General features: G+C 37.3%; 1 protein-coding gene across 1 annotated transcript; it reads right to left on the bottom strand.

Annotated features, from left to right (window-relative positions):
- Window positions 1-682: 682 nt before the first annotated feature.
- Window positions 683-26,108, bottom strand: LOC100888626 (protein FAM234B). The gene is made up of 13 exons (XM_030984577.1): window positions 25,989-26,108; window positions 16,037-16,657; window positions 14,760-14,885; window positions 14,017-14,211; window positions 13,434-13,588; window positions 12,209-12,398; window positions 10,688-10,835; window positions 7,936-8,109; window positions 7,323-7,422; window positions 5,816-5,998; window positions 4,347-4,473; window positions 3,679-3,954; window positions 683-2,612 (listed from the first exon to the last, which is right to left on the bottom strand). The coding sequence occupies exons 1-13, from the start codon at window positions 26,002-26,004 to the stop codon at window positions 2,296-2,298; spliced, it is 2,628 nt and encodes an 875-aa protein (XP_030840437.1). The 5' UTR covers window positions 26,005-26,108; the 3' UTR covers window positions 683-2,295.

Here is a 26,108-nt window from a genome sequence, read left to right as displayed (position 1 = left end):
CAAGAAGGGCATTAACTCTATGTTAACATATTATGGGTGTTCCCAACTCAAGCTATGCTTTCCGGGTTTTCGCCTCCTTCCGTATCTGAATGATTTACTGTATACTCTATGTTGAAATAATTGTTACATATATCATTTATATATACATTGTGTTTCATATTGTACTGTTGAGAAGGAAATAAATGTTAATAAATACAAATACTGAAATAGTAAATGCCCCAAAAGAATTCTCGCCATCGCCAATACCCCCAAATACCAGGATGTGCGCCTCTTGGATGTAATTTTGAGCCACTTCCGGTACTCCTATACCGGTACATCCGGTATACGGTGCATGCGGCGCGCGCAAGATACACATATCACGCATGCACAATATACTGATCTGAAAGCCAATTCTAGATTTCTCTCTGGTCAGCTGCTACTGACTCCCTCTGATTTTGATTGTATCCATGATTTTTTGAGAAGAAATACTTAGGGAATCCCACTGCATGTCCATCATTTTGTAATTGTTCTTTGTAAAAATGCTGCGAACCGAGTCACGATTGCAGTGATTTTAAACTGGTCTTGCCTTTGGAGCAACCTTTTCCAGGTCGCGCGCATGCGCGCTGTATAGGACTTGTTGGGAAGTTTACCCAAGTAAGACACATCTCTCATTCAGGGATATCTCTGAAGGTTCTTTCATTTATTTTTTTCGACCAGCACACAGCAGATTCACAGTTTGTAAAACATAGAGAATTGCTTATGACATAGTACTTTATATACCTCACTTAAGAAATCCAGCCATTTGATTGGTCGAAATTGGAGTCTTGAACTCTTGATTTTAGCCATTCCCGTAAAGAAGCGAAAAATGCCATTACTGGTTAATAGTCCAAGAGTGAGATCCCTCAAAATTCTGATTACCATGAAAATAGTAAAATTGTGCTGCGATACCCATTGGTTTACGTGTTAAAAAGTTCTTTGAGCGAGCGGACACCATACAGTGCTTTTTCAAAGCAGTCAATATCTCTATAATATAGACAGCTAGCACTGCTGGCTGCTACGCTGCTCTGCATTGGGTGAGACTGGACGGCACAGTATAGCTGCACAAAAGACTGGAAGCTACTGAGTCACCTAGCTATCACAGAGTGCATTTGAAATGGAGGCGTGAAAATAACATCCAGGCATTTGGGGGTATTGGCGATAGCTAAAATTAAATTTAGCATATTCTCTATGAACATCATGATTTTCAACACAGAGATACTTTATATCACTATAAACATCATCATCATTAACACCATTATTCATGTCAATTGGGTGTAACCACTACAATAAAATAAATATCATTTAAAATCACAGAACTCTGCTATTATAGTCATCACCAAAATCAATGTAATTAACCAAGTAATCGTAGTAATTTAAGCAATTATATAAAGCATCGAATGTCTATAAATAGCCCAAACCATTCACACAATTACAATTTGATTCCTATTGCCATCACCATTGCCATCATAATCACCATTCACGTCATCAACATTATGTTTCTAGTATCATCGTTGTTACATCCATGTATAGTTATGCCCTTTCATTATTGCATATGGCAGTCAATTTACGAATGCAAATTCCTATACTATCATTGGTTAAAGTTGGTCTTAAACTTTTAAGATAGAAAAGTGATTTTTTTTTTTTATATAATGAGTTTGACTGTAAATGAGTTAGCAATTACAAGAACATACTTCCACACAAAAATTTGAAAGAAAAACAAACAGTGATAAGGCAGACTGGTCTTGTATTTATGTCTCTTTAGTGGTGTAGAATAAAATAGACAATCATGACCAGGTTGCCTTTAAGCAGAGGTGGCTTTTAAATTAACCCTCTCGGGACACACATTTCACATTTTTTGGTTTGGCCCAGTATCTTTTGATCAAGAGCATTAAAAACATACTAAAATGGATGGAAAGAAAGGGCAAAAAGTTCTGCACATATTGAGTTTATTTTTATTGCATGGACTAATTGCGTTTGATGCAAGGAATTTATAAAGGAAAACAGCTTCAAGATCCTTAAATTGGCAAGACACTGAGAGATTCAAAATCATTTTTTTTCTCAATAACATTTGCAACTTGTCTCAATATTCAAACCAAACTTCTACCCATGGAAATCGTTTTCATTTACATTGCATTTTAATAGAACAATGTTGCATTCAAAGAAACATATTATTTTTGCCAATTTGAAGAACAATTTGTGATCAATTTAGCCATTAAAAAAATGTCCTGAACAGCTAGGGGCAGACCGGACTGTATGCATCATGTAACAGACATGTGACTAAGTGTACCTTCCATCTGCCTTGGTACCCAAGTACCCCAACCAGGTCTGAAACTTGGTCTCCAACAAGTCAAAATGATCAAAGATGTTCCCGCTGACGGTCGAGTTCTCAACGCTGGGACTAAGGAAGGAGTCGGCCTGGACTAGCTTGACCCTCTTATTCTGGTCCAGGGCTTGCTCTAGACTCACACGCTGGATTGTAAGATAGGCTTGGGGCTGGTTGGTAGGACTGCCCGAGGACCCAAGGTACGTCGGCATTGTGTTGAAAGCAACAATGAGTTCCAGGGAATCATCATCGTCAAAATCACCTATAATACCTGTAGAATGAAAATATACATGATAACATTGTTACAAGGTCCAATGTGGATGGAGAACACCCTACCCCATTGATATATTTAAAGGTATAGACCAGTTTTGGAAACGCTCCCCTCACAAAAAATGAAATGGAAGCTCTTATTACCAATCATGTGAAAGAATATGTGTTGACTAATATGTGATGATACAAATTTTTCCGGGAAACCGCCTACTAATTGATATATTTGGTAAAATATTATATCTATCCAGACCGAATAGATATCGCGCACGTGTCGCGAAGTCCATATACATCTTTCTCTGTACAGTGCTAGTAACTTTACCAAGACTGGGCCAAATTTCTTTTTTATTATTTTGATGATTCCAGAACCTTGCAGTAACACACCAATACTTATATACTAGATGATCAATCTTTTCTGATCGATTCTACAATGTTTCTTTCACAATGCAATCGCATGACCAGAACTGGTCTATACCTTTAACCAAGTATACAGACTGTACCCTCTCATTGGCTTTGTACAGATGAAACAGTGAAAATCTTAATCTGCCAGCCTGTACTCATGTAGAAAAATAAATGATATCAAATAGAAAAAATACTATTGGATGTTTCAGCATCTCGTCATGGCAGTACCACTTAAGATGGGGGATAGCATCTAGAAAGGGGGCTTCATGAATCTAATTGTTGTAATACTACAGGGACATGAATACCATGATATTGCGGTGCTACTCAGCTAGTACTCTCCTTGACCAAGACTTGAGTTAACAATACAACATAGGAAAGTTCTGTGTTTTTATAAATGAATCAATACCCATAGACCGGCAACAAAAAAGAAAGCAGTATGACCGCACTTCTACTTTGACATGGTAATGTACCTGAAAATCAACAAAATATGTACAGTCAAACCTGTCTACAGCGACCGCCCAAGGGAAACACAAAAAGTGGTCTTTGTAGACAGGTTCCTTTAGTACATGTTTCAATGAGAAACCACTTTCAAGGGAAACAAAAAATGTGGTCTTTGCAGACAGGTGGTCACTAAAGCAGGTTTGACTGTAATTGCAAAAGTGTCTTACCTGTGCTTTCGAGGATCGGTTCCATCATCATACAATCTTCGGAGCTTGATCTCCTCAACCTTTGAGGTGACGATGTCGATGACGAGGACAATGACGATGAAGATGCATTTAGTGGAATAGAGCTGGAGGCAGTCAAATCACTTAGCAATGGTGTAACATCTACCACCGTGGGACTCGAAGCCTCGGCAACAGATGGAGATGTCATGTGACTAGAAGCTCCAATGCTGATTGGCTGACTTGTAGTGATGTCACTGGAGGGCTGACTGCTCGGTGTAGCTGTTCAAATGGAATGGAGATACATCAACAAAATATCATACATACAACAAAATCAGGTAAAATCTTGTTACATGTATAATTTCAGTTATTGGTAAAAAAAAAAAAATCATCTATAAAATAAAGGTGAAATATAACCAGTAATATACCCTGATAATAGCCTTATAAAATCTTACAGTTATAGATACCTCATCTTTTTAGAATGGTATGGAGAATATCAGCTAATCAATTGCTTGTTTAATTCCAAATGCCTGATGTACCGGGGTAAAGATGTTTTTTGAAGCAGTTGAATATAAAAATTCACATAATTAATTTTTGGTTACAATTACCCTTTTTTCCAGGAATGAAGCTATTTACAAAATAGTGCATGAAGGAATCCCAGCATTATGACTTACTGCGTATGGGTTTGTATGGTCTTATTGAGAGGAGACTAGGTGGATCCATGGCCATATCTCTGTCCATCATCACAAGGTTGAGAGTAGGGTATTTAGAGATGAGATCTGAGCACCCGTCTATGTTACTCTGTATTAGTGGAAAGCACAACACATATTTAGCCAAATACAGTCAAATCTGTCTACAAAGGTCACCCAAGATGAACGGAAAATGAGCCCACTGTAGACAGGTGGCCACTAAGACATGCTTGACTGCAGCTGACTTAAAAGCACATATAGCAGATACTAAAGGTATGTTTGGACTTAAGTACAACAACCTCTTCCATTATGGAATAATAATAATAGTCACATTTGATTAGCGCTTATCAGAGCTGCCAACTAGTACGGACTTCCCGTCATTGGTACGGAAATTAACGATCTGCACGGAATGTTTTCTAAAATTACGGATTAACAACAAAAAACGATTTTTAAATCTGTGCAGTATAGCGGCCATCCAATATTCGCAGAGAAAGACGGAAAAGTATCAAGTATTCTCTTAATAGAACTTATAAGCCAATTTTTCATGGCAAACTGATGTGTTATGATGACCTGAAATCAATATTTAGCCATTTTTTTGTGTGGGTAAAATCACAAAAAAATTTCAGATTATCATGCGCGCATGCGTCCGCGCAGTGTTGGCGTAGGAAATTACTGATTTATTCCCAAAATTACTGATTTTGAGCCTTGTGATTACTGATTTTTCTGTTCTGGAGGTTAGCAGCTCTGGCTTATGCAATACTACGTTTTTAGTGGCTTTACATTGCAATTATCATTACCCTGGTCATTGCATTAAATTGCCTACCTGCACATGAAATTGCACATGCTCTGCTCCCTGGGGAGTATTCCAGCCACTCCTTTTTGTTCTGTTACTAAAATTTCATCAAATTCCATTTTCCCAAGGAAAATATTTCACTATACTTGTGCCCTGGATATATGACTGGACTTACGATTTCAAAAGGAATGACACGAGAGTTACCAAGTTGCATCTGTTAACAATAATAATAATAATAATAAATAATAATATAGTTATATATAAAGCGCCGGTATCCGTACGGCTGTGACGCTCATGGCGCTTTACACATATTACCCTGGTCGTAGCCGAGCTGCCAAAGTAACTAGCGCTCAAGCATATCAGGTACCCATTTACACCTGGGTGGAGAGTGGCAAATACAGATAAACGTCTTGCCAAAGGACATTAGTGCAGCGGCAGAACTTAAACCTCGTACCTTGTGATCTGAAGTCGGATGGCTTATCCACTAGACCACAACACCTCTTTTTTATAAAACAATAACTTTCTTGTTATCAGATTTTCCTCAATCTTTCACAGACCTCTTTCGCTCGTTTTTCTGCTTTCAATAAAAAATAACTCATTTACAAGGTGGACTTCATCTGTAAACAAAACAAACTAGTGAATTACATGACAGACGAGATACCTGTGTAGTTGTTCCCACTTCCTTTATAGGGTGATGTTCTATCCAAAATGTGAACGCATCTTTCTCCCCCCGAGCTCGTAGACTAAGAGGTGATGGTCTAGAGTCTGTAGGCTGGTTCTCAAAGCTTGATTCTGTCAATGTGTGCCACAGTTCTCCTCCAGTCACTCCATCCAGTATGACAATCTACAATATACATTGAATAAAGATCAGGGGGGTGTTTCACAAAGACTAAGATCGACTTTAAGTTGGACCTAACTATGGCAGGCCATTCATGCCACTGGTTGCTCTCACCATTATGATCTTTAGATAATAATTTTTCCTTCAATAATGAATTATCAAAAAAAGTAAATTCTGTAGATTTGTGAACATGATTTGTACGTCCAATGCCAATGAGACCAATGCCAGTAAATGGTGAGACCAAACAGTGGCATGAACAGCCTGCCATAGTTAAGTCCAACTTAAAGTCGATCTTAGTGTTTGTGAAACACTCCCCTGATAAACTAAGCCTGTCGTATATTTGAAAAATATTTGATGGGGGGAGAGGGGGAATATTGAAAGTCTAATATCGTAGAGACACAAAGTGGAGTGGATAGAGAAGTGAAATGAGACTAGGGAGTGTATAGTCCAAAACAAAGTAAGTTCTCTTTTCCTTCCCAGCCCCCACTCCCCCCCCCCCCCCTGATACAAAGAAAATATTTCAGATCGCAGATTGCAGATTACATCTGAATATGAGTATTTCTCATCTTTTCTAATTTGGAGAGAGAGAGATAGAGAGAGAAAGAAAGAGAGAGAGAGAGAGAGAGAGAGAGAGAGAGAGAAAGAGAGATAGAGAGATAAAGAGAGAGAGAGATAGAGAGAGAAAGAGAGAGAGAGATAGAGAGAGAAAGAGAGAGAGAGAGAGAGAGAGAGGGGGATAAAAGCAGAGGTAATGAGAGAGTGAGAGATATATAGCAAGAGAAAAGGGGATACTGTAGGGCTGTTAAGGTAATATTGATGCGCCTAAGATATGAGCACTATCATACAAGAAGCCATCCACATTATCATATCGTTATTTCTTATCACCTTGGAAGTAACATAAGGTCTGCCGTCATCAGCTCGAGATTGCCAAATAGCTTGCTATTTCTGATTTGGGAAATAAGCCTGAAGTTACAAATCTCATCTTAATCAGCTCGAGACTCGACCTTGAAACTCAAATATTGAGATATTTTGCTCAGCGTTCACGCATAGTGCGAGTCTCCGGGCTGGTGTCTCCGGGCTGGTGTCTCCGGGCTGGTGTCTCCGGGCTGGTGTCTCCGGGCTGGTGAAGACGCACCCGACAAATGGTGGGATATTTTGCAAACTAGCCCAAGATATCTTGGGATGATTATCTTGACCACATATCCTGCTAATTGTAACTGCGGGCTGACGAAGACACAAATTAGCTGGATAATTTGCGATCGGGGTAGTTAAAATAGCGGGTTATTTGGCAATCTCGAGCTGATGAAGACAGGCCTATAAAGACACTGACCTTGTTTGCATGGCTAGTGTTGGATGCCGATTGATGTGGACCCAGCTGTACCATCAGGTCTGGTATCTCATCGTCGTTGAAGTGTCCAGGTGCTGACACACTGAAACATCATTACAACATACATGTTAAGGAAAAAGAGGAGTTGTGATTTCAAATAAAGACAATTTGGCCTTAATCACTTCTAAGTCCGAGTATATATCAAATCTCAATTATGATCTAGTTGTCCTTGCATCAAGCTGGAAACTTTATACACGAAACAACGCTATACATTTGTGTGAATGAAACTTTGTGACCTTTTTCAAAAAGTGCTAAAAAAGCAGATATCTAAATCATATTTAGTAGCCTTTTCCCCTGAAAATTCATCTTAAGAGTTAAGGTTGGACAAAAAGTCAATCGTATGCAGCACAATGGGGTCCCAAGCAATTCATGTACTTTAATGTTGTGTATTCTCGTAAAAAAAGATAATATAAAAATGCATGTGTCTAGGTGAGAAAGATGCAATAGATAATAAATGAGTCACAGACAGTATTTCAGATAGAACAAGTCACAATGAGCAAATATAAGATTTAAGCTAATGAATTAGTAATAAATGTTTTTAAATGACTCTACACACCTGTATGGTCTGTACTCAGAGTCGACATCAAGCTGTATACTCCACAGAGGCTTGAAGCTAGATCCATTGATTGCGGTGACTAAGGCATCATGGGATATGATGATGAGGTCATTGACCCCATCCATCGTCATGTCAACTACGATTGCGGGGAGGATGAAACCATCTCCATTTCCTCTGTTATAAAATAAACATACATGGTGATGATGACAATGATGGAGGAATAAAATGATAAAAATGTTATCATTCTTATTATTATTATTATCATCATAATTATCATTATTATTATTATTAGTAGTAGTAGTAGTAGTAGTAGTATTAGTATAACTGTTATAATTATTATTGTTATCATCATCATTATTATCACTGTCATTATCATTCTTGTTATTATTATCATCATTATTATTATTATTATCATCATTATTATTATCATAATTATCATTATTGTTATCATCACTATTGTTATTATCATTATTATTGTCATTATTATTATCATTATCATCGTCTTCATCATTATCATCATTATCACCGTCATCATCATCATCACCATCATCATCATCATTATTCTATTGCAGGTACTATCCACCTGTTGTCTACAGATCTAGTACAAGAAAAACCCAGTTCCTACAGTATATACAACAGATTTACACTTTTTAACACTCCCTAAACAATTGCTTCTAGGTTACAAAATTTGTTTAAAAAAAATCAATTTCCTGAGGTGATTTGTCGTAGATTGTTCAAATTTACTTGACCCTAAAACAATGGTTATTTCCATGATTTCCTGGGTTCGGATGAAATTGATCACTATTAATTGGTGATTGACAATCAGAAAAACTCAATTTTTTTGTTTTCTTGATAGCCCTCCTACATTTCAGACAGATATGTTAATATTGATTTTGTATTTGAATTTGAATTACAATAGTATTTGTTGGAAATACCTACATGTACAGGTGTAGCAAAACCAACAAACGGAGGAGACTGTTTCCACTGAAACAGCCTGAGATAAGATAAAATACCTCTTATTTAAAATGACTAAGCATTTTTTATTGTTGTTTGCTTAAAGTTGTAATCAGCATACTATTGGTTGGTAATAACATGTTATAGTAGTAGAAGAAGCAGTAGTAATGGCTGCTAGAAAATGCCTAATTTCGAGTCTTCTACATGTATCTAAATATTTCTGTTTTGTAAATAGTTGCATGAGTAGATAACAAACTTTCCCTTATATTTAGTCTCACTGATGGTCTGAAATATCAACCTTGCCTTTAGGAAGGTCAATAACATTTCATACACCTGGGGGCGTTTCACAAAACTTATCAGTGACAAATGACAGTTTTTGTTATAAGCTACTGACATCCTTGCTTCTGATTGCTTATCACCAGATTTTTCACTGATTTTAGTCATTTGTCATTGAAAAAAAGCTTTGTGAAACGGGTCGATGATGAACACTCAATGATTATAGATATATATATTACAGGTAACCAAGTTCTTTGTTTCCCTAATTCTCCCTTTATCTCCATACACAACATCTTCTTATCTTTTACTCAAGGCCTACAATTAGTGCTTTATCCTGTAGCAGACTTTGGACTGTGTAGCGCTTGAATCAGTATGAATCTATTTTAATGTCACAATTTTAACTGATCTTTCTTTCCGGGTCTGCAATTAGGGCGTGAATGTGTTCAGACTTTGAACTATCTGGATTTTTTTATTGGCAGAAAGCTATTTCAGTGTCACTTCATGTCCTCTTTTAAATCAGCACATACTGTATATCACTATTCAAATACATCGGTTATATAGTTCGGTGTAAAAATGTCAGAGGTAAAAAAAAATAACCTGATATTTTTACCCCTGGCATTTTTACCTCTAGCATTTTTACCTTAGACATTTTACGTCTGATATTTCTACCTTTGGCATTTTTACCCCTGACATTTTAACTCCTTACATGTTTACTTCTGACAATTAACCTCTGAACAAATTACCTCTGGCATTTTCTACCTCTGACAATCTTACCTCTGACATTTTTACACTGTTTATTTATAGGGCAGGTACTCTTTGCATACTTTAAATATTTGTGTTATACATTCAGGATCAGGATCATGCTTTTACACTTTAAAGGTAAAGACCAGTTCTGGTCATGCGATTGCATTGTGAAAGAAACGTTGTGGAATCGATTAGAAAAAGGTTGATCATCTGGCATATAAGTATTGGTATGTACTGCAAGGTTCTGGAATCATCAAAATAATAAGAAATTTGGCCCAGTCTCGGTAAAGTTACAAGCACTGTACACAGAAAGATGTATATGGGACTACGCGTTATCTATTCATCCCGGATAGATATAATAATTCAGGCCTTAAATTTCAATATTTTTAGGGCAAGGCCACTTTTCTGTAGGGCACATTCCTAAGCACAAATAGGATGAATTGAAAAGGGCACCACAAATCTCCAAGGCCAATGAGAGGGGCATTGAGGCCAATCAAAGGGGCATCCAAGGCCCTGATAATTTACCAAATATATCAATTAGTAGGCGGTTTCCTGGCAAAATTTGTATAGTCAAAACATATTCTTTCACATGATTGGTAATAAGAGCTTCCATTTCATTTTTTGAGAGGGGGGCATTTCCAGAACAAGTCTATACCTTTAAGTTTAAATATGAACCCCCTCGTTATCATGTTCCCAATCACACAACTTGTGCTTCTCCCCACCTTCCTCTCCTACCACCTACCCATTCCTTCATTAATACACACATTGTTGGTCTTACCTTACAAGTTCTATGACATGGTCATCTATACTAGACACACCGGTCCTGATAGTCTCTTGTTGCTCACCAGAGGGAGTGCTGTGGGTAATGCAGTCACTTCCTGTCACATGACATAGTAGCCTCTCTAGGCTCACCATCCACATAGACCCTGAAACAATAATGACAAATTATTGTTTTAAAAAAAAAGAAGAAAAATCAGCATAAGGCAGCTTACAAGTGCTTTAAAAGGGACGGCTATCTTTGCCCCAGATTCTAATCAGAAAGGGCAGAAAATGAACTTTCTAGAAATGTGATTTTCTCTTTGAAATTCAGATACCGCCCTAAAAATGACTATTGGTACCCTCTCTTCAAATTGTTTTTAATTACTAATGCGTGAAATATGCATCATATGAATTGTATCAACTGAAAGAGGAGTATCTAAGCTTTATAAATATGTGTCATTTATTAATTATAATTGTGATTAAGTTATGATAAAACATCAATAATTCTCGGTTTCTTTTTTTCTGGGACGCACTGTATATGGTCTTTGGTCTTGACAGTATAATAAACACCATACATCCTGAACTCTACTCTTATTTTTCAAACCAATTAAATGTGTACAGGATACAGGATACATAAAGGTCAATGTGAGCACTGGAAGGTCAAAGGTCACATTTACAGCTTGAAACAATGGCCAGCAGAATGCCAATAAAAGAAACTGAAGCAGAATCTGCTACCATTGTTAATATGCATACAATAGAGACTCTATAGACCAAATCAAAGCCTAACAAATGATTCTTGGATACCATGAAAGCTACAAAAATATATTGTGCTCTACATGACATTTTGACGATATACTGCACAAAAGGAAAACAAATCCGTCCAGGAGAGAAAAACCATATATTGCACAAGATTAAAGATGTGCAGCTAATTAAAGATCAGAATGTTTATTTTCTATATTCCACAGACTTCTTATTCTGTATAGATAAGACTTGATCCAAGCTAACTTAATTTTTGTTTCTCCCCCATATTCAAGGTGTAGTTTTTAAGCAATCACAATCAAAAAAAGATGTCCAGAAGGAGAAAACATAAAAAGTCCCTTTGAGTTTATAGTAAAACAATTACAAGCCATTGAACTGCAGTCCTAAAATGGGAAAGTAACACCCTTCCGAATATTACAAATATACAGTCAAACCTGTCTTTTGTGGCCATCCAACAGAAAAAGGCAGAGTGGCCACAGTGTCCAGGTGGCCTTTCTAGACAGGTTCTACCACACACGTGACTCGCTAGAGGGAGACAATATAGGCGACCACTATAGACAGGTGGCCTTTATAAAGAGGTGGCCACTAAGGCAGGTGTAACTGCACATTACACCCAAGTATCAATATAGATTACATACCCACTGGAAATAAGCTCTCGAACTTTTGTGGGTTATCCTGTTCAAGCTGACTTAATTTTGACCTATTATTATTGTATATCGTTGTATGTTGGAAGCTTGGCGAATAAAAATCAATCAATCAATCAATCAATCAATCAATCTACCTGGGCTAACAGTTCCAGATGCTGTCCCAGATCCGAACACAATATAGGGTGTGTCATCTTGATCATCAGAGGCCTGAAAGACGATTGGTGGGCTCACTGAGGCATGTCCGTCGAGCATCTCCAGGTAAGTACCCAATGATTGACCAGTCTTCCCTGATAGCAGCAGAAGCCTTCCAACTTCATCACCACCCTGCAAAAGGTCATAAAATTATTTATGTTCTTTTTTATTTCTGTAATGTTATTTTTGTAACCTTTCCAGGCCATCCCGATCACTCGAACATTTAAAATAATTCACTGACTTTGTTTTAAAATAACGTAGGAAAATTTTCTGTAAAGGAATATTCTGAAGAATTTCTATGTCAAAGAATATGATGTATTATGTACGGTATGTAAACTTATTGATTCTTTTGTACGTTTATAAAATGTGAGCAAAACAAATTTCCAATATTGGACAATAAATTAAAATTGAAATTGAAGATGATTGAATTTGTTCAGCATAACTACATGTACTGTATTATGTATATTTACATGTGTCACCCTTAATAATTATCCTGTCTGCTGCAAAGCCAAAGAATTATAGTGTTGAGCCATGTGCTTTAACTAAGAATCAATGTTTTTTATTGTTTGTTTTTTTAAGAAAAAAAGAGGAAACACATTTACCTTTGTTGTCGAGTTTAATTGGATCATATATTTTCTATCCTCAATTTTATTACCGAACAAAGCACTTAAAGAAAAAAAATAGACTGCTCAAAGTTCACTTATGGCAATGGCTTTAACTTTCATGGCACTGAAGACATTTAGGGCCATAATAACAGTTATTTTATTAATAATCCAGATCATAGTTTATTATAGTTTTCTTCTAACACTGAAGTATATCGATATGCTTTTTTTAGAAATGTGAAAAATAGGCTTGAAATAACACCCTTGTCTGTACAAACATACACAAAACTGCACTGATGCATCTGATGTGGATGTTTACAAGATAAAATAAGATAACATGGCCCTTGCCTTTCATAAATTGCTCTCTTTGGAAATGTCCTATATTTCTTAATTTCAAAATTCATAACCTGTCAGTTATAAATAAAAAAGAAACGACACAACGAAACAGTTGAGTTGGAACATACATTTTTCAGCATACTTCTGCCTCAATATAACAGAACACATAATCAAGATCATTTCACATGAATAAAACGTATAAATATTACTTGACAATTACATGACATACCTGTGCGCCCTCCGATATATTGTCATAATTGACACCATGTGACACTACAAGATCCAATACGCCATCATCGTCTAGATCTTCAGGTAAGGTCTGAGGCTGAGAATAGGTCCATGCTGGTACGGTCACGGAGGGATCAGCTTCCCATAGAATGGCACCTGACCAGTACGGAAAAGAGATCAGGTGACATGACATCATAAAAGCAGCACACATGACATCACAATAGCAGCATTCATGAAATCATAATAGCAGCATACATGATTATAGTGACGAAAAACAGAAAAAAAAGACTAAATGACGTATTACGTACCTATTTGGTCACAGTATAAGGAAAAACACAACTTATTGTTACGGCTTACAATATGGCTTTAAGAAAGTATACCCTCGGTTTTTTGAAAAGTACATGTAGTTAGCCCCCACCCCCCCCCCCCCCAAAAAAAAAGAGAGTAATTCCTAGCTTGCCTCCCATGGGGAAAGATTGGATCGGAGTCGGTATTGAATCGGTTTGGAAGTATGACTGAGATATGACACGGCCACTAACACATACAGATAGATGGACATAATCTTGATCCGGCCATCTACAAACCTGTTTTTGTATTGATGGCCATCAGAAGACCATCTCGTCCTGCGGCCAGACAGTCCAACTGACCGTCCTTGTTGACGTCCAGCTGATTGCAGACCAAGCTATTGATGTTGGTGTGATTCATGTCCAGTCTCCATAATACCTCACCCCTCCAGCCACTCATGGCTATCACCCCTCCACTGCAGGACGACGATAAATCTGTTCGAGAAATTTATAATAGTAACAATAATAGGCTTTTTTATAGCGCCGTCTATCTAGAAAGTCTATTCTGAGGCGCACTAATTATTACCCCGGCTTTAAGCCTATCTGCCATTACAGTGCTCCAGCATTTCAAGGAAGTAATTCCTGCCAGGTACCCATTTACCTCACCTGGGTCGAGTGTGGCAAATGAAGATTAATGCCTTGCCAAAGGACATTAGTTCCATGTCGGGGATCCATTATACCATTGAAAAAGAAAAAAGGGGCCTCCAATATAGTATGTATACATTGTTCAGACATAGTGTAGGGTCTACCCAACTTTGGTAGCTTTTAACCAAATTTTTAAACCTATGTGACCTTGAATTATATAATATTTTGTGGTAAAGGGCAACCTAATTATACCCTATCCACATGAACACAGCATTTTAGAATTCGGGCAGGAAGGTTTTGGTGATGCATTGGAGAAGCTTCCAGGTTATTAAAGAAGTACAAGCATACAATCATAATATCTCAACAGCTCAGCTTATTTTGCAATACTACACACTTACTGAGATTTTCACACAGTTGTGCTTTAACTTCAGGTGGGTCGGTAGATTTTCCAATGGAGAAGCCGAATATGACATCGTCCATGCCATCTCTATTGACATCAAGTAGTCTTACAGGAGATGATGAAACTGGGACATATCAAGAAAAACAGAAAAAAGGGAACCAATACATTTATAGAGGGTAGGCATCGTTCAATCAGCTGCAGAGGCATGTTTCTATACATAGCCATAAAGTTAAACTTACCCTACTGTATGCACATGGTATGCAAACTTAGCTACCTTAAAGCATGGACCAAGTAAGTCCATGCTTCAAGTGACTCAGTAACATTGTTGAAGGTTATTGAAAAAATTGCGTAATTTTTGTACGAAATGTTACTTATATTCCTTCTATCGTACATACCCGGCCTCTAACATGCACAAAAATCATGAACAAATTCTCAAACCACAAAGATATATATGGTTTTCTTTGAAGGCGTAACTGTGCGACACCTTCTAACAGTAAATTCTCCCAACCATTTTTGAATTTTCCCAACTGTTTTCCATGAAAATAAGACATAAGACAGGCTTTAAAAATCTTCCACACTTAAATGCCTGGAATAATATATAGAGTTAATTCATTGCTTTGTGAGAATTTACATTCACCTCAAATGTAATTAAATTGTAATAATATACATGTAGTTGGGAGCATTAAGGAATCAATCAGATAAGTTTTTCCCAATTTGTATCATTCATAATCGTCCGTTTTCACTCAAACCTTCAGATTATCTCTAATTGTACATCTACATGTAGCATTGAAGTCACTACCTATTTAAGCACCATTTTCTCTCATCTGAAAAATGTTACCAAGTTCCTTTAACTACGGTACATTACGTTTTATTTTTAGACACATGCACCAAAGACTAAACAAAATAATGCCTGCCAATAGACAGGATTAGAGGCTTGCAAATACATTAATATTTTTAGTTTAAAAAAACGAAAAATGACAAACAAATATCAGAAATACTACGGAAAGACAAATGGAATATAACAATTTTGCCCCCCCCCCCCTAAAAAAAGAAAAAAATTGTTTTTAAATAAAATTAAATATGAATATCAATTTAGTATCAAATCAAACATATTATATTTTGGTCTGAGTTCAACTTTAGTAGCAGCAATTTGACAGAAATATCTTTGACAGGAACATATAATACACATCAAACTTGAAATACAGCCATTTATTACCATTCTAATTTTTAAAACAAACCTAAAATCTAAAAAAAGTTGACTTTTTTTTTTTTTACCTATTCCCTCCATCTGCACGCTCCAATTTTCAGGCTCCATTGGACAAGGCACCAGGAAATAGAGAAGCAGGACGATTGCCACTGACATCATCGCAAGCAGGACGGACAAGACATGATGCACTCCAATACCCTTATCAACCTCCTCCTCCTCCTCACCCCCTTCCTCATCATCATCAAAGCCACGGGTAGACATGCCATCGTAGTTGGAGATGGTGCACATACTTTCCACCCCGCTGAGTGAGATCATTTCAGCCATGTTCATCTCCTCAAGGTGGCGGTTCTTGCGTTTCCTGGCCGTGTTCGGAGTCCCCGGTCTACTGCCGGGTATGGAGAGGGCGGTATTGAGATGCTTGTTGTCCAGGACGAATTTCATCTCGATATCACCATTAGCGGCATCGTGGTGGTCCTTGACGTGATTTGATTCCTCAACGTGTTCTTTGTCTTTTCGGTCCTTTTCTTGTTTGAGTTCTGATTCAGAATGATCTAATACAATAGTCACATTGTCATTCTTATCAGGACCCTCCATGTTTGTTACCTCCTCCTTATTTTTGGATTCACCAATGCTCAACTTGATCTCTTCATCTGGTCTGGAGTCCTTGTTTAAATCACCTTCCATGTTTCCTTAAATTAATAAATTCAAAGAAGCCAAAATAGGATGTCAAAACAAGAGTATTATTATGAAGAAAGTGCCACTCATTTAAACCCTGTGCAATCATGGACTAGTAGGACCATGCATGGTATGGTGCTTCATTTTGTCAAGCACCTTCCACCTCAATATAGACACTAAAGAGAGTGCAGATCACATGTGTATATGACCATGCAAATTAAATGACTACCGGTAACGTTAAAAAAGAGTAAGAGTCTACTTTTCCATTTCATGATGCAGTCTCTACATGTATGATGGGCCGTGGAGGGGGGGGGGGGGGTTGTGTATGGAGGCTTTAATAACAAAAATACAGTCACCACTTTTCTGATAGTATTTAAAAACAAAGTATGCATCAATTAGCACTAACCACTATAATTAATTTTCTTTTATAAAATTGTTTAGGGGGGGGGGGGGTTGTGTCTGGAGGCTTTAATAACAAAAATACAGTCACCACTTTTCTGATAGTATTTAAAAACAAAGTATGCATCAATTAGCACTAACCACTATAATTAATTTTCTTTTATAAAATTGTTTAGCAGAAGTCTTACTCTTAAAAGATTTTATGAAACATTGCTTGTAAACTACTTCAACTCACTGATTTAAATCGCCTGTCTAGATATATGACACATAATTAAATTAGTGACTCGTCTGGCAGTCACTCTGGCTAATGGCTATACAACTAAGGGAATTAAAGTCATTTTGAGGTTGACATTTTTGATAAGTGTGTTTCAGATGTACATTGTCCATTGAATCTGATGTTTTCAAATAAACTGATTCCTATAAATGAAGATGTTGAATTGAGAAAAATTGAAAATAGGGTTGATGCTCCCGAAAAAGTGAAATACACTTCATTTAAGTGTTCTAAAGAGAAGGCATCTGAATTTAAGTTGAAACTTGATCAAAGTATTCCAGTACTGATGAATGCATTGGAAATGGTTGAGAAGTCATCGACACTTAAGGTAATATGGATAATTTTAGTACTGTATTGGCAAATTCATTTTTGAAGACGGCAAAGGAAGTCGGTATATGTGAGGATAAAGTCTGTAAGAAAATTCATTCTAGGAAACTTATCGTGGAGAAGAAACCATGGTTTGACACAGAGTGTCAGCATGCCAGATCAAGATATTTTAATCTAAAAAATAGAATTAAACGACAGTGCAAAGGTCTAACTTTGAGTGATAAAGAACAAAAAATGGCTGAAATTAATGCTGTTGCAAAAGATTATAGGAAATTGCTACGTAGAAAGGAAAAAGCGTACACTAGGCTCTTACACAACAATCTTCATATACTTAAGAAGGATAGTCCTCAAGAGTATTGGAAAATTTTGGATGGACCGAAGCGTAGCTCTTGTCCAGCCAAGGTCTCTTTAGATGATTTTGTGCATCATTTTAGTAGTTTGAATAATGTGCAATGTGCAGCATCTGAAACACATTATGTGGATTTTGACCAGTCAATGGGCAATGATGAGCTGAATGCCCCTATCTCGGTTGATGAAGTTATAAAGATTATCCAGAAACTAAAGAATAATAAGGCATGTGGTGTAGATTTGGTTAGAAATGAGTTTTTGAAAAATTGTTCAGCAGCTGTAATTGGTTGTATTACTGCTTTTTTTAATGTAATACTGGAGAGTGGTCTAGTACCAAAAGACTGGTGTCTAGGTAGTATAGTCCCTATTTTCAAAAATAGAGGAAAGGATACAGATCCAGATAACTATCGTGGGATAACACTTTTAAGCTGTTTGGGAAAATTGTTTACTTCCATCTTGAATTATAGGATAACAATTTATTTCGAAAATGAATGCAAGCTTGGAGAAGAACAGGCTGGCTTTCGTGCTGGCTATTCTACAACAGACCATATTTTTGTTTTGAAATCCCTGCTTGACATTTACTTGTCTAAACGGAAGAGAATTTACTGCGCTTTTATAGACTATAGAAAAGCTTTTGATATGGTTGATAGGGTTTCACTTTGGCACAAATTATTGAGGTCAGGGGTGGATGGTAAGGTGTTCACAGTTATTAAGAATATGTATTCTCAAGCAAAATCGTGCGTGATAGTAGATGGTCAAATGTCTGAGGCTTTTCAATGCGATGTTGGTGTTAGGCAGGGTGAAAACTTATCACCACTGCTCTTTGCAATATATCTTAATGATTTCGAGGATTTTCTCAGTAAACACTTTAAAGGTCTCAAATTTTTAGTTGAAAATGTATGTGCTGACATTTTAGATAAAGAAGTAAACAAAGATCTTTTCTTACAATTATACACATTGTTGTACGCAGATGACACCCTAATATTGGCTGACACAGCAGAGGAATTGCAAGTGGCTTTGAATGCCTTGTCTCAATATTGTAAAATTTGGAAGTTAAGTGTTAATGCTATGAAAACTAAAGTACTTATATTTTCAAGAGGCAAAGTACGTAAATTTCCAGTTTTCAGATTTGGAGAAGATGAAATTGATGTTGTGGATGATTTTGTATATCTTGGGGTTCAGGTTAATTATAATGGAAGTTTTAAAAAGGCTATTTCAAAACAGGTATCACAGGCCAGGAAAGCCCTCTTCTCTATGTCATTAAAGGTTCAAAGACTCAAACTGCCACTGGATATTCAATGTGAATTGTTTGACCAACTTGTATTACCAATACTCATTTATGGATGCGAAGTGTGGGGATATGAAGATCTGAGTCAAATTGAAATATTCCATAGAAAATTTCTCAGGTCAGCGTTATGTGTAAATAAATTTACACCAGATTGTATGGAGAAACTGGGAGGGCATGGCTAGCTAACAGTATCAAACATCGAATGGTTAGTTTCTGGTTAAGAATAGTAAAAGGTTCTCCCTCTAAATATTCAGTCAAATTTTATTTTTTGCAAAGGTTAATTAGTCAGAATGTTGATATGTCTACTTCTTTCAAGTGGTTATCTTGTATTGAAAAAATATTGAACCATGCTGGTCTTGGTATTGTTTGGCTAAAGCAAGGGGAAGGATTTAGCAATAGTTGGATACTGAGCACTCTGAAGTTGAGATTAAATGATATTTCAAAACAAGATGTGATGGCAACAATTTGGACAAACAGTGTGTGCCTAAATTATAGGATCTTTAAAGAGGATTGTCTCTTTGAAAGGTATTTAGTTTTGCTGAGTAAAAAAGATAGAATAACACTGAGCCATTTTAGATGTAGGTCACACCGTTTACCAATTAATAATAACAGATTCAAAGAAGCTGTTAATGAAATTAGTATTGAATGCCCATGTTGTGATATGCATGAGTCTGGTGATGAATTCCATTATGTTTTTGTATGCCCTTTTTTCAGAAAGGAAAGAGAGTTATATTTAGGTCGCAAAGTAATAGTTAAACGCCCTTGCACATCACACATGTTGAATTTATTTTCATGTTCCGGTATAGGACAGCTGAAGAAATTAGTACTCTTCTTAAGGATAATAATGTCATATTTTGCTCGTCTATATACATGTAAATCTGAACAATCCAATCATATGTCGCCCATTTAGAAATGTTACAACCCGAAGTGGTAGGTTAATTAAGCAACCAACAATTCTTGATCTGTACCCTGTAGTACAGTCTTTCTTTAGGTCAAGTATAGTTTTGATGGTTTGTTTGTTCTTTTGTTCATTTTGTTTTTGTTTTTTTGTTAGTATACTTTTTGTTTTGTTTGTCTTATTACATTATATTCCATTATGTTTTTGTTTGTCCAATGGACGATTATGGCGTATTTTGTTAGTCTGCATATATCTTAACAATCCAATCACAACTCACTTACATGTACAAAAATGAAACTTATAATTTCTTTTTTAGTTAAGACAATAATGTATTTAAACAAACAAAAAATTGTAAAATTATTTTTTGTTTTTATCTTTCTTTTTCTTTGTGTTTGTATTTAGATTGTTCATGTGGTATTTTCCACTTTTCATGTATGCTTGCCATATTGTATAATACTAGCAGGACCCGTGGAAAATCCACGGGATTCTAGGGGAGGGGAAGGGGGGGGGGCGGTAAATAGAAAGAGGCCTATGTGCTATCGAAAATAAAATTTGATTATATTTCTATAGGGTCTAGACGATTTTTTATAATATACGCTGTTTGACCATGAATGGCGCACCATAATACCCGTTTTAATGCATTGATTTGATGAAGAAACTGTATCATAGTAAAAGTATTTTATCCAGCATGTCTATATTTTTAAACGACCATCTGAATTTTCTTGTGAAAACTTTACTTTGAAAATGATTATCGAAATTCAGCATAAAACTATATACATGGGCAGAATAATCACAATCTAAGCTCAGGTTTCATACCTCTATAGTCACGAAACTATATTGAGATAGGGGCAATAACAGCAATTTCAAAGTGTTGTCGAGTCTCAGCTCACTCACAGTCACAGTTCCGACAGTGCTCGGCAGCAGTGGCGCACTGCACTGTCCGTGCGTGGACTCGAGCCCCACGGCAGCTAGCTTGCAACTGGACTGTCAATTACGATGAATTTCTTGTGAAAACTTTACTTTGAAGAATGATTCTCAAAATTCAGTAAACATGGACAGGATAATACTAAAGTAACCCTGCTTGCATACCTCTATTCACGTAAACTATATACAAATCACGGCAATCATAGAATCAGAGTCGAAGCGACTGACCTGTGCGTGTGACGGTCTAGGTGGAGGGAGGGTGGGGGGGGGGGGGGGTAAATAGAAAGAGGCCTATGTGTATCGAAAATAAAAATTGTTTATTTTTATATAGGGTCTAGACGATTTTTATAATATACGCCTTTTGACCATGGCGCACCGTAATACCCGTTTTAATGCATTGATTTGATGCAAGAACTGTATCATAGTAAAAGTATTCTATCCAACTAATTGAGCTAGGCTATGTTTTTAAACGACCGTCTGATTTTCTTGTGAAAACTTTACTTTGAAAAAGGATTATCGAAATTCAGCATACAGCTATACCTGGCCAGAACAATCACAATCTAAGCTCAGATTTCATACCTCTATAGTCACGAAACTAAATTGAAATCGGGGCAATAAGAGCAATTTAAAAGTGTTGTCGAGTCTACTCAGTTCAGCTCACACACCTGCACAGTCACAGTTCCGACAGTGCTCGACAGCAGTACAGTGGAATGCACTGGCACTGTCCGTGTGTGGACTCAAGCCTCACTACAGCTACCTTGCAACTGCAACTGAACCGTCAGTTACGATGAATTTTTTGTGAAAACTTTACTTTGAAGAATGATTGTCAAAATGCAGTAAACATGGACAGGATAATCACAAAGTAAGCCCTGCTTTCATACCTCTAATTCACGTAAACTCATATATAAAAATCACGGCAATCATAGAATGAAAGCCGAATGAAAGTCGCAAACCGACTGTGCGTGTGAAAATCATCGCATACATTATACACGTACGTTCGTACACACAGCAGGTCCGTCTGGCCTACACAGCATATCCTATAGAAAGACGCATAACACGGGTAAGCTCAACCCGTTGAGCGTACATATTGGCTACATCCCATCACCCGGGTGAGTCGTCTGTTGATGTGTATTTCTCTTACACGCTACAAAGCGAATCCTATAGCAAGAGGTCTTACTCGGGATACGCCGCAGCCTTTTACAATGAGACTTGCTACACCCGTTGACGCGAGTGGATTCTCGTCCATCGTGTGTCTCTTCGTCTCTCTTTGATAATTAGACAGAGGGCGGGCGCACGCCTTGCCGACTCGCTCTCGCGGGTTCGTCGCCTCCTCGCAATCCGCGACGCCCGCCGTGCTCTCGTCCGCCCGTCCTCCCCGGCCGCCCCGAAACCGCGTTTAACGGCGTGGACGTCGATCGCGGGGTCGAGGTGGCACGCGGGTTGCGGGAGACAGGCCTCGTGGAATTGTGCCGCCCTCCCCGCGCCACGGCGGAGGCGGGCGGGGTCGGGGAAAGACGTTTTTGAGGAACCGTTTTGTACCCGTTTGGACCCCCCGCGGCGATTAGTGGTATTAGTAATATAGATTGTATTTATGTTTAGCATAGGCTAGGTTTAGATCATTCCTATTTATCGTTATACTTTTATATTGTTGTTTTGTTGTATTCTGTATTCTTTGTATTATTAAGCTATGTTTGTATTCTTTATTATGTATCATTATCATGACATGTACATGTGTTGTACTCTCATACCCCAGAAGGGGGTCGAATGAGTCAATAAATTATATTCTATTCTATTCTATATTCTATTCTATTCTATTCTATTCTATTCTAAGTAGATATTGATTTTAAAAACTAACTTTATTTTCATTATTGCAAAGTTGAAACTTTGATTCGACAAGATTATCAAAATTCAATGCTTGGAAACATTCGAAGTAATGATTATTACGAATTACAAAACGCTTAAATACAGCCCGGCATAGCACCTGACGAGCTCTCTCCGAACGCTGCTGAGATGTGTGACATCACAGTATGGACATGACTTGCACAAGCAGACGATGTCCCATGACATCCCACACATTTTCAGTGCTTGTGTATTCATCTTCTCTTGAGTTCTTTCTCTTACTTCACTACAGTCAGGCTAAATGTATATTGCCTCACTCTAAACCCCACGCATGGTTTTACTTTGATGACAAATGCAGCGATACAAAAATAAAGGAATCTGTCGCTTGTAAACAAAATAAGATGCCATTGTATATTCAGCTGCACACACCAGGGTATGTTCGGCGTTTCAAGAGGGAACAAATGCCGTCCTTAATATCATTCCAGGGTTTTTTGAATTTGAAAGTCTGGTTTCTTTGATTGTTAACTAACCTCTATCCTGTGTATTTACAAGTAAAAGATTTTAGTTATCAGAATCGGGTCATATTCCCTTTTGAATGGTTTGACATGCCATTACATTGATATACACTAAACTCATTATAATTTGAGAAATAATAGCTTTGCAATTATGTTCATTCTCTATGGGATGTCGTCTGCTTGGGCAGTGTTGGTCCATATATTGACGTCATTAAAACATTGTTATTTTTCCAGCGAATCTCTCGTACATCCTAGCTGCCATGGAGATGGTTGTATTTGTATTTTTATAAATCACCTGATATGTAGTTGACCTAAAACTTGTCTGATGGCCATCTGTTAGCTTACCAATACCAGTTTCTAGTGATACATTAGTTCAATTTAGTTGACATAGTCTATTTGTGATCTTCTTTAAATTTCACCTAAAAATAATATTATCAACAATGTCCTCAGATTTTAACACAATAGATCTAGTCTCAACAAACATAGTCCATAATTACAAGTTAATCTCCAACGTTTCCCCTTAGGCCATGTAAAATTGATTACATGTTGATCGTCCAGATTTTTCGAAAAAGAGGAGGAGGGTGTACCATGTTATTTGATATTTGATATTTTTCCCAAGATGGCTCCCTAGATAATCTATGCAGTCTATGTGCATTGCGTGACCATGCAAAATCGGTCAACGTTTTTAAAAATAAATTTAGATTCAAACCTTTATCTGTTGTGATCCTGAAGGTGATACTCAATAAATGAAGTGTCATATCATATGAAAGGGCAGATTAATCTTCATAGACTATTTCCAAAGGGGTGTAATTTCGGATTTCTAAAAATATTGTGTCAAAACAGAGATTTAAATGTTTTATTCATCTGTTCATGGTAACTCTGAGATTTCCCATTTTTGAGAATTGTCCCTCCGAGGATAATAAGTTCAATTCGTAAGGAATATGTTGATGTGCTTATTTTTTTGCTAGCCCCAAGGGATCACTTACGATTTAAGTTTGAAAATACTTGACCCCTACTTTTTGCATATCGCCTAATAAGGCCATGTAAAATTGATTACATGTTGATCGTCCAGATTTTTCGAAAAAGAGGAGGAGGGTGTACCATGTTATTTGATATTTGATATTTTTCCCAAGATGGCTGCCGCGTGTAAAATCCAGCGCTAGAGCGCGGCCACGCTATCGTGAGGTATCTGCGATGCGATGATCAGTCGACTCGATCAACTCGAGCTAGCTAGCTCCTCGACTTGATCAACTCGAGCTAGCTAGCTCCTCGACTCAAGCATATACATGCGATATATGCATGCGCAGCGCATGCATCATCGCATCATTTTTTAGCGCAGCTTCACTTCAGCATATCGCTGATCATATCAACCACTATACATTTCAATACAATTTTTTCTAGAGTCTTGGTATGTTTGTACAAGAATATTTGAACAGCGTATTTGAAGAAAAGGTGGAAAAGATGCATATGGTATTAAAGTATTTTGTGTTGTTTTCTGAATAAAAAGAAAATATATATTAAATATCAAATATAAGGAGGCGGGCGGAAAAAAGGAAGCGGGCGGGGACGATCAACATGAAATCAATTTTACATGGCCTTACTTGTAAACAAACAGAAAAGGCTGTGACTGAGTGTGAATTAGACCAAATTTTCCGTCTCTTTCGTTCGTTAGCCTCTTATTGGGGTAGGGTCGGCTCTCTCTTTAGCTAGAGACGGAAGCCGACTATACGCATTTCCTTGCTAACACCATGGCCATTTATGGCCATATTTTTATGCCCCGAAAATCCCCCCAAATGTCATTTTACCTCGTGCATGTTATATTGTAAATGTCGAAATCCATGTTAAAAATCTTGCAAGACGTATTTTAACATGGATTTTGATTTTGACCCATAATTTCCTAAAAAGGCACCATTAAACTGATTATTTCAGTCAAGTTGGTAAGTGGAACCGATTTATTATAGCCTAGGCCTAATTTACAATGTAACATGCACGAGGTAAAATGACATTTGGGGGGATTTTCGGGGCATAAAAATATGGCCATAAATGGCCATGGTGTTAACAAGGGAATGCGTATAGTCGGCTTCCGTCTCTAAAGAGAGAGCCGACCCTACCCCAATAAGAGGCTAACGAACGAAAGAGACGGAAAATACGGTCTAAGTGTGAATGTGATGCCATTCAGAATCCATTGAAAACTCACTGACACTCCTACAATGCAATGTGAAAACTCACAAATTTGATCTAGGACTAGGGAAGACTTTATCTATTAATAACCTCAAAATAAGAAGTGCAAAGAAATGACAAGAAAACAAGTTAGTTATTTCATAATTTAGTTGCCAAAATAATTGTCTCCACAAAGCCGAGCTCTCATTCATCAGCCTTCGGTCCGCCACAATTCGTGGCTGGATGCAGTTAGTTGCATGCACTGTTTGCAGGCGGATCAGGCGCACAGTGCAGTCATAGCAGTCAGTCACATTCAAAAGCACAAAACAGAAACCATCGAATTTCGAAATACTGTTAATATAGTTAGTATAATTACCTCCTTTTGACTCCATGTTAATAGGCCTAATATCTGCAAGGTGACACCTTCCAAAGATCACTTCAAACAAACAAAAAATCTATGTCTTACAATTTACAAGTGGCAGTCCTCCATGTTCGC

This window comes from Strongylocentrotus purpuratus, unplaced genomic scaffold (assembly GCF_000002235.5).
Source record: "Strongylocentrotus purpuratus isolate Spur 01 unplaced genomic scaffold, Spur_5.0 spur5_scaffold_14, whole genome shotgun sequence".
In the NCBI taxonomy this organism is placed as follows: Eukaryota; Metazoa; Echinodermata; class Echinoidea; order Camarodonta; family Strongylocentrotidae; genus Strongylocentrotus; species Strongylocentrotus purpuratus.
This window is presented reverse-complemented; position numbering and strand designations above follow the sequence as displayed.

Coding starts and splice junctions, on each gene's coding strand:
- LOC100888626 (XM_030984577.1), bottom strand. Junction 8,110..10,687: donor CATGTCATAGAACTTGTAAG/GTAAGACCAACA, acceptor ATTTTATAACAG/AGGAAATGGAGATGGTTTCA. Junction 4,474..5,815: donor AAGTGGGAACAACTACACAG/GTATCTCGTCTG, acceptor CCACTAATACAG/AGTAACATAGACGGGTGCTC.